At 41.2% G+C, this 9835-nt stretch overlaps 1 protein-coding gene across 1 annotated transcript; it reads right to left on the bottom strand.

Annotated features, from left to right (window-relative positions):
• Nucleotides 1-763: 763 nt before the first annotated feature.
• cdc23 (CDC23 (cell division cycle 23, yeast, homolog)) lies at nt 764-9386 on the bottom strand (the record flags this gene model as incomplete). Its single annotated transcript, XM_080013368.1, has 16 exons — nt 764-1199; nt 1301-1420; nt 1864-1942; nt 2033-2094; nt 2192-2267; nt 2794-2913; nt 3219-3372; nt 3807-3888; nt 5907-6004; nt 6101-6278; nt 6724-6856; nt 7210-7315; nt 7406-7448; nt 7531-7668; nt 7939-8011; nt 9280-9386. 16 exons carry the CDS (start codon nt 9384-9386, stop codon nt 1050-1052), a joined length of 1719 nt encoding a protein of 572 aa, XP_079869494.1. The 3' UTR covers nt 764-1049.
• Nucleotides 9387-9835: the final 449 nt, after the last annotated feature.

Below are 9835 nucleotides of genomic sequence, written 5' to 3'. Positions count from 1 at the left end.
GCAGGATCGATTCTTCACCAATAGTGAAAGGCTTCTTCACCTTAACCATACGGTCGGCCACTAAGTATGATGCTCTCAGTGCCGCTGCATTTGTTGATGTACCGGCCTTCAACAATTGCTTCTGACCCTCGTGTTCATGTTTTTTTTGTCGTTCAAAAAGAACTCCAGAGGCTTGTCTTTCAATACAGGGTGTTTGGTCTCCACGTGGCCCTGCAGTTTTGAAGGCTTCACGGCCTCGTTGGGCGGCCGGTCACCACACGTTAAACAGAGTGGGTTCGGAGAATGTGAATCACCTGTTGCGATGAAGCGCATTCAAGTAGGACTCTTGGTATTTATCCTAAACTCAGGTTTCTTTTTGTTTGCACTTTTGGAGTCCTCTTCTGTCTCATCATGGGGTCTTTCCCTCTTTTCAAAGCTCTCCAGAGACAACCGGGCATGAAAACTGACAGTCAAGTGTGGGAAACAGGCACAGACGGAAGTGACGGGTAGACCATCTAGTCATTCTTCAAGATAAAACAGCTTGCAGAATCTGATAGTCAAAACCGAAATTTAAAAAAATAATAAGTTTTTATTCTTTCTGTGCGGCCCGGTACAGGTCCGCACCGCGTAGAGGACCGCTGCTGTAGAGTTAAACTTTAAAGCCAAAGCACCTTTCATTCACATGGAAATAATGAGTTTCTGCTCACTAATACAGTGTGTTTATACTGATTTATATACATTTTTACATGGTTTCAAATGTGAGTCATGAGGGAGTAGAAGTGAAAACATCAAACGGTTTTATTCCGCTGGGTACATTTCTGTGCTGAAGCCAGACGTCCTCAGCCTGGGGTTGGGCACCCAGGAAGGAGGAGCTTCAAGAATCTTTATAATTTCACCAATTTCGACTCTTGCAGCCTTTATTATTCACCACATAATTTTGCAACTACACAAATACATGCTAGAAAACCAAAAATAATTCCTAATTCGGTTTATATATATTTTTTTAAGTTAAGCATGTTTGAAAACGGAAAGCGGGGAGAATAAGGCTCTGGTGAGCCCAGTGAGGAGCATCAGGGTGTCAAGGAGGACAGGTTGAGTGGAGATAGCCTTCTGGGAGTGTTGTTGTTAGAGAGGGGACCAAACAGCTCTGGGGACAGCATGTCCCCCTGGTCTCTGACATGAGAGATCTGCCTGAGCAGCGCCTTGCCTTCCTCACGAGCCTGTGGACCAAGACAACGCTGGGCTGTTAGCGTCCCACTGCTACAGTTCATCGGCCAGAGTGTTACTGAAGCCAGCGGCGAGTAAACGTGGCAGCACTTACGTCGTTGTAGTCACAGCAGCGCTGAGCGCAGAGCGAGGCCTCGTCATATTGACGGTTTCGGAAGTAATACTGACCAAGGTAGCGCAGGGCCGTGCTCACCTCGGCGTGCTGAAGCTGCTCCTGTGGTGACGAAAGAAACCGTTTGAGATATTTCACCCCAGATAGAATGTTTTTACAAAATTACTATTGGCAAAGTTATTGGACGTACATGAGTCTGTTTTTCTAAAGGCATTTGTCGAATATTATCGTTCAGATTATTTTATTTCCGCAAATCTCGTTCCAGGCAGGTGGATAATAGCCAGCGTAAAATCTGTTGCCTTGTACCAGGAGCCAGCCTAATCGTCATTGCACCAGGAAACGTAGCTGACAGCCGTCTGTCATGCAGGCAGCTTGAGCCTAGATCCCATTTTCACATCTCCAAAAAGTTTCACCTTTTAGAAATATGAAACGTAGCCACGGTAACAATTATTTGTATTGATATTATCACTGAAAGTGACAAGCTTACCAATTCCACTTGATATGTTCCAAAACCAAAGCAGGAAAAGGCAGGCATTCTGACTTACCCCGCAAGAAAAGATTCCTTGGATGTATATGAAGTAGGTCTGGGCGGCGTCGTCGGACTCGTTCAGCTGCTCGTGGAGTCTGTCAAACAGAGCCCAGGTCAGGAGGGATGTCAACGCCTGGGTCGCAGCGATCGCACCAAGGAAGTGCATTCGTTCGTGTCAGACTTACTTTGCCAATTTCAGCAGAGCTATTTTCTCCACGTCCCCCACGGAGTACGCCCTCCAATAACACTAGTCAAAGAGAAGTCACGGCACGCAGTGCATCTGTCAGTCATGCAAACAGGCGAGCACAATGTACGAGCTTAGGGATGATGCTTATGTTGCAAACCTTCTGGGCTTCTACGTGCTGAGACAACTTTTCGTAGCTCTCGCCCAGCGCAACCAGCATACGTGAGTCATTTGGCCTGAATAAAAATACACCATGGGCATGTCAGAATGTTAACTTTTATAATAAAGCCTCGATAATCTTGAGCACAAAGCCAATACGGCGTTCAGATGGAACACAGTAGACGGGGATGGGATAACGACACTTTCTGAACGGCACGGGGGGAGGGGAAAACCCGTAGCGAGGGAGAGGTACAACAGCAAAACAAAACAAGCTTCATCATATAATTCCAGGTGTTGTTGCACCAATATTATTAGCCTCTTGTTGTCCATATCTGCACCAGAATTGATCTGCCATGTTGCTCTTGCTTTCTCTAATGTCTGTTAGGTAGCTATGCAACATCCCACTGTAATTCTGTCACGGAAAACGGCAAAAGTTAAAATGTTTTAATTTTGACAGCAAATGCTGTGTATCGTTGTCGGCCTGCAGCCATGCTCTTGTCCACGAACATGACATTGATTTGCCATCTCCCGTCTACCATGATCCATGTGAACGTGGAGTAAGCCTTTCAGACAAAAGCCTCACTTTGTGGCCAAAGTGCTTACCTGAGCTGGTGAGCCTTCCGGTAGTAGTACAAACAGTAAAAGGGCATTTTGAGGATCTCATAAGTCTGGCCAAGGCCATACCAAGCACGATAGTCTCTCTTGTTCACCTCAATAGCGTGTCTGATGTAAGAAAATTACAACTTTACAAATGAAATACTTCTTTAGCATGCGTATAGATCAAATTACAAAGCACTTTCAAGCGAAAATTAGGTAAAGTGTACCTTTCATGTAAACATGCAACATGACAAGTGATCAATACTAATAAATAGAACAACAGCTGAAATAAACAGAACATGTACAGAACAGTGGCAACTTGCCAATAACATTCCTGCTGATAATGCAAATTCACAATCAACCACATTGACAAATTCCACAGAGCTCCTCTTTGAGGGTTTGGCCTTCTGATGAGCAGAACAGAGTCTGACCTGTAGGCTTGGATGGCGGCCGAGGTGTTCTTCATCTCCATGTATTCATGGCCCATGAGAGTCCAGGCACCCAAACAGCGAGGGTTGAGTTTGAGGGCGCGCTGGAAGTACAAGGCTGCCTTTTCATGCTGGGTGCGTAAGCTGTAATAATTACCTAATGCCAAGATAGACAAACAATCAGCGTCTTTGAAACATAACAATAGGATTTCACCACTGACAGTCTAGCAGATTTTAATTCCAATTCCTGGAAGCAGGCCGGCAGAGCAAGGTTGAAACTTGATTTGGTAGAAGGGGTTCCAGTACATATTGCTACACAGTTGGATCATCAATCATGCTCATTCTCACAAAATGTTTTTTAATATGTATTTAATAAGATGGACAATCATAAAATTCTATGATCACATTAACAAACAAATTGATGATAGGGACAATCAAAACCCAAGTGCACAAAATACTTGTGCACATGTCAAAGTAAAACGTAAAGAAAAGTTGTGGAATTGTATGGGGAAAAAATAGCCATTTTGCAATCAATTAAATGAAATAGGATAAATAAGTGATATCGTGGAACGTTTTGAGCGGAGCACTTACCAATAACACAGCAGGTCTCCACTCTGTACTTGTCTATCTCCACCAGGTTGTGTGCCAAGTAGCTCAGCTCTGGCTTCATGCTCTGTGGAGAAAACAGACAGAGGACACACTGAGCTGCACGTACATCCAGCTCTTAACACTTTGGACCAATGGCGTGCATGAACACAACTTCTCTGATTCAGGATATTAGGGATCATTAAGGTTCACTGCGGAGATGGAATACAGGATATCAATGTATTGCATCGAGTAGGGATGGGAATTCACAGCTCCCTTTCAATTGGGAAAGGGATAATGTACCTACAGCCGGTCGTTATCGCAAAGTAAACCCTGACAGGCTGATCACGACTCCAACCCAAAGAGGAGAGGCCTTGTATGACCCTGAAGAGGTTGTACATATTATACATCTTCTTCTTACTGGTCCCAAATCAAAAAGAGAGATACTAACAAAAAACCTAGGAAGCCTAACTTCCTGGATCAAACCTGAGGTAACCAGTCTCAGTGTCACCCTCAACCCACCCTACACTGGCTACCCATAACTTTTAGAATTGATTTTAAGGTCCTGCTACTCACATACAAAGCCATTAATGGACAAGGACCTAGCTACATTGCAAACTCACTCACAAATTACACACCAGCCAGAACACTCCGCTCATCTGACTCTGGGCTATTAGAGATCAATAGAAGCAGTAAAAAATTGATTGGTGATGCAGCCTTTGTTAAATATGCCCCAAAACTATGGAACACACTACCCACAAATATCAGAGAAGCAAACACATTGGATATATTCAAAAGGCAGCTTAAAACATATCTCTTCACCAAAGCATTTCACTAACTACCCCATCCTTGCACTATGATCTGACACTCCGATGTGCACTTTTAATACTACTAAACTTTAAATTTATTTTCTTAATCATTATTCTTTCTCCCCTGACTCCTCCTGTATGTTGTGTAATGAAAATCATGGTAAATGAAGTAACCCATCAAAGCACTAGGCTCTGATATGATGCAAATTATTATGTTTGTGTATGTATGAAACCAGATCATGATAACCAAAAGTAACCTATTAGAACACTAGGATCTCATACGATAAATTAGTATGTTCATGTCTGTTGTGCAACTAGATTATGATAACTCAAAGTGACCTATCAGAACACCAGGATTGGATACGATGTTGATTATTGCTCTTATTGTTTTTATATTTCTAACCGTCTTCCATAATAACTGCACTTGCCACTTGCCTATTGTTTTTAAACTACTGATGTGAAGCACTTTGCACTGCAATCCTTGTATGAAATGTGCTATACAAATAAAGCTTTGTTATTATTATTATTAACCCAGTTACTGTCATTAATCATCTCCTGAAATCTTGCGTTTCCACATAGGGTCAAAAGATGTGCTATACAAATAAAGTTTTGTTATTATTATTATTAACCCAATTACTGTCATTAATCATCTCCTGAAATCTTGCGTTTCCACATAGGGTCAAAAGATGGCGCCACTAGACAGTGCTATGGCGGGAGCAACCGACATTAGTGTGATACAGGGAGGTGAAAGTGGTTGCCCCTGGCAAAAGTAAGCCATGGTCAACAGATCAGAAATCATCAATATATTTGAGATAATTATTAATAGATCAGAGGTCATTATTTATAGATAACTGACAAGTTGATTGCTGCAATTGACTAAATCAGAATTAGGTGTTCCACAGAACGGTGTGATAATACAGTGAAATCTAAGTGCAGAGAAGATAAAATGCCATGTCCTGTCCTCATATAATATTGTATCGTGAATATGGCAATTCCATATTACACTTTATTATATTAATGTTGACTACAAAAACAATGTCGAGCATTGTGCCTCTTTCATTCATAAGATAGCGAAATACAAAGTTCTGTTGCAATTTATAATGAAGGAAAATCTACTTGTGTACAGTAATCATAATTATCCTGCTTTTAATATCAAATGACCTGAAGCCATGTTTTTTCTGACTGAAAAAAAAATTGAACAGTATTGATTATGTAGTGATTACCGCAATGATAAATCTGCCGAAACAGCAAATCCCAACATTGGAGACCTGTTCTCAATTATTAGAAGTGGACTCACTTTGACGTAGAGCAAGTTGGAAAAGGTGTCCATATTCTCAATGCGGTACGGATCCTGATTTCTCAACTCATTAAAGAGAGCCAACGCCTGATCAATATCTGGAAGAGAAATATTGTGTTAAGAAAGGGTTTTTGTATTGTGCCTCCTGGCACAATTTACCACAGGTTTTGTGTCTGCCCAAGGAGTTAAAAGACCTCTGATGTTGTGATAGGCCACAGCGATCTGGGAAATGATGTAGGTGCTCTTGGAGAAGCCAGCCTCCATGAGACTCTGATATTTCTGCAACGCCTCTTTGATCATCTGCAGCTCTGTGTAGATGTGGGCCTTGAAGAAATCTTTAATCCAACAGTCTGGCAAAGACAGAGACTTCAGCTGCAGAGAAAAGCCCAAAAGTAATGTTTGTTGGGGTCACTGAATTTTCTCTTCATGATGAAGAACTCCAAGTCCATTATTAATGGATGTGGCCTCCAGGTCAACCTTGATAACAGAGGAAATGGATTATCTGGACTAAGACCAGCACCAAGACCAGACAGAAGGAGCTGAATCACCAGCTTCATTACCTTAGTCTAGTACTTCCTAGTCTCAAACTTATTCATCTTAAATTAAGCAAGGTCTCAGAAAGGCATTTTTAAATCATGGATAAATCAAAGTGGGATTATTTTAGTCCCGATTCAGATGAAATCCCATCTGTGAAATCGCCCCATACTCTGTAATTATTATACTGATATCCAGAACCAATTCTGCCATTTAGGAATAGCTTCTCCAAGGGTGATAATCAATGATATCTAGCATTTCGTAAGAGTAAAGACAAAGATACCATTTCAATATTGGTGACCAGGTTGCAGAGCTCCAGCCATGCTCCCCAGTGAAGAGGCAGGGCATGAGTGGCCTCGACAAAAACACCCACAGCCTCGTTCAGAAGATCCAGCTTCCGGAGAACGACCCCGTACCTGTTTCCACACAGACGCGGGCACACGCACGCAGTGTCAACTCTCTTGACTCATGAGAGAATGCGGCCTTCATTTGAAAATGGATTGTAAAAGTGTGACTGACATATAAATCCAACAATCCCTGCTGAGCAAATTGTCAGTGTAAACCATTTCCTCCAACAAAGAACAACATCTGATAACTCATAATACTAGAAAAATGCTTAAAAGGAAGGCAATGTTATTTAGTGGGATTCCACAGTAAGTAAGGGAGGCGGGACTTCTTTTACAAACAGAGTGTATGTGTGTATGCCTATGTGTGTTTTAGGCCAGATCTGCCACAAAAATGTGCTCATAATCCTGCGCGAGGTCCTTACAGGTACAGTGTGAAGCCGTCCAGCTCTCCTGCACTGTGCTTTTTACTGAGCTCCACCCTCAGCTCGCGCAGCGCCTCGTTGCGCACTTGACCCTTTTCTAGAGGACCTGCAAACAACAGAGCACAAGGAAACCATCAAAGTCCAGTGTCGAGACGTGAGCAAAGATCTTTGCACTTTGCAAGTGCCAATTCCTCACCAAGACTGTCCACGGTCTCATCATCCTTCTTCTTCTCTCCTGACTTGAAAATAATTGGAAATTGTGAAGCATCAGAAGGAGATGAGCAAGAAAAATGAAAAGCAGATCTTATCTGTTTATCTTACCAGGTATCGAGAATACATGTAGAGAAAGTAGGCCTTCCGACTGCGACATCCCCGCAGGAAGTATGCAGCACGGTCGTACTCCTTTAGGTCAAAGTATGACTTGGCCAAAGCAAAGGCATCTAGATCTTGAGTGTCCTCCTATTTTGCGAGATAAAAGTGAAATGGTAAAGTGATTATGAAAGCCCAATGGTTATGAGATGGGTTTTTTTTGTATTTATCCCAACAAGATACAACGGACAAAATCGCTCAGTAAATCCATATTGATTTTTATTTTAAGAAATGCAGAATAACTTAAGGGAACATTGTTAGTGGCTGATTTTCCCCAACCATGACATATGGTAGTTATTTTAGTCAACAAAGTATCAGCTTACTAGCTCACAGACTGTGCCAGCTCTTTTGTATACAAACCTCAGTGAATGGCGGCGGTGGGGGTAGTTCATCTTTGGGGAGAGGGTCCAAAGCAAATGCCAACTCTGAAGCCCTAAATGATCAACACCGGAATTCAAAATTAAATCACATCATGATGGTAACTCACAGCCTGAAGTCATCCCAATTCACTTTTAGAGAGTTGTACAACAAAAGTTAGACAACTAGTTGAAAGAGGTAAGCGCCAAGGTCAGTTCCCGGGGGAAAAAAAATTGGTGTATGTTGAGGTGACATAATAGTAGTATAAACCAAGTGAGAATATATAGTTGGCATCCCGTATATATACGGGACGGTAGCTCAGGAGGTAGAGCTGGTCGTCTAGTAATCTAAGGTTGCTGGTTCGATCCCAGGCTCCTCCTGCTAGCATGCTGTAGTGTCCTTGAGCAAGACACTTAACCACTAATTGCTCCTGATGGCTGCGTCCGTCGGCGTTCGAATAATTGTAAGTCGCTTTGGATAAAAGCGTCTGCTAAATGCAATGTAATGTGATAAAAGAATATGACTTATGTTGTAACTATCTGATTCCAAGCAAAAACACAAGCGCTTGTGAACTTTATCTGGCATGGATAGATGTGCCATATCTAGCATGGATAGGTAGGTAGATAGATACAAATAGAAGGTCAAGATTATAAGAAATAAAATGAAGATAGAGATATAATTCCCACAACAGAAAAGGAATGAAAATCACAACACACTGGATTAGTTATATAATTGGTTGTGATCGATAGATAGACACATAGATAGATGTTTAGATAGACACATAGATAGATGTTTGGATGGATAGATGGATAGATGGATGGATAGACTTTATTCATCCCCAAGGGACAATTGTAATGTCCCAGAAAGAGAAAATAAATAAGACAATACAATAAAAAATATGAAAAAAGTTGGAAATATATAGAAAATATACAATAGCAATAGCTATGTAGTTTGATAAAAGATCTTTCCTCTTAAAGGCAGGGATTGTGAATTTAAAAATCGAGTGCATACGGGCATTATATATTTAAAAAAAAAGCATCTCGGGGAGAATTTTCAAGCTCACTAAATTACTCGATATCAGAACAACATCAGAATTAAATGTTTCTAAACAGGAACCTTTGTGAATGTGGTCGTTTATCGCACTGGGGAGAGTTTGTGGTTCGTACAAACGGCTACAACATTAAAACACATGAACACGTATATTTTAAAGCGCCTGTGTTGTCAACGTTTTTACACACGGTACATGTATTGTGAAAACGGTATCACTAGCTAGACAAGCTAGCGTGTTATAAAAGACGCAAGACCGGCCAACAAAAAACGAGTTCATTGCACGCAGCTCCTCACCACTTGACGCTGTGCACAAGGCCTCTCTCTTTGCAGAGGGATATCACTGATATGAGCTGCCTTTTAATCTGCACCAAGTCCCCAAACTCGCTACAGAGAGGCGCCATTTTCGTTTGACTGAGGTGACGTCACCGCTGGGGCGTAGCCATCGTCTCGCGATAGCACAACCCACGGACGCGCAGGGCGTTTGTTGTTGTTATTATTATTATTATTATTATTATTATTATTATTATTATTATTATTATTATTATTATTATTATTATTATTATTATTATTATTGTCTTTTATAGTCGACATGCAATTGTGTTTCATACACCACATAAAATAGCGTTTAAAAAACAAAAACACGCAAACACACAAACAGTGGAGTATGATATTAAATTAAAAATACGGATCGCATTGTATAAATTGTATATAAATTATAATGTATGTGAATGATAAATACATGGTGAATAATAAATAACAACAAAGGGGTTTTTTTTCGGGTTTTATAACCAACAGAGTCAATGTTTTTAACGGGTGTTGGTCATCTACTTCCGAAATGTTTTACCAGGAA

The sequence above is a fragment of the Zeus faber genome (assembly GCF_960531495.2).
Source record: "Zeus faber genome assembly, chromosome: 14".
Lineage (NCBI taxonomy): Eukaryota > Metazoa > Chordata > Actinopteri > Zeiformes > Zeidae > Zeus > Zeus faber.
This window is presented reverse-complemented; position numbering and strand designations above follow the sequence as displayed.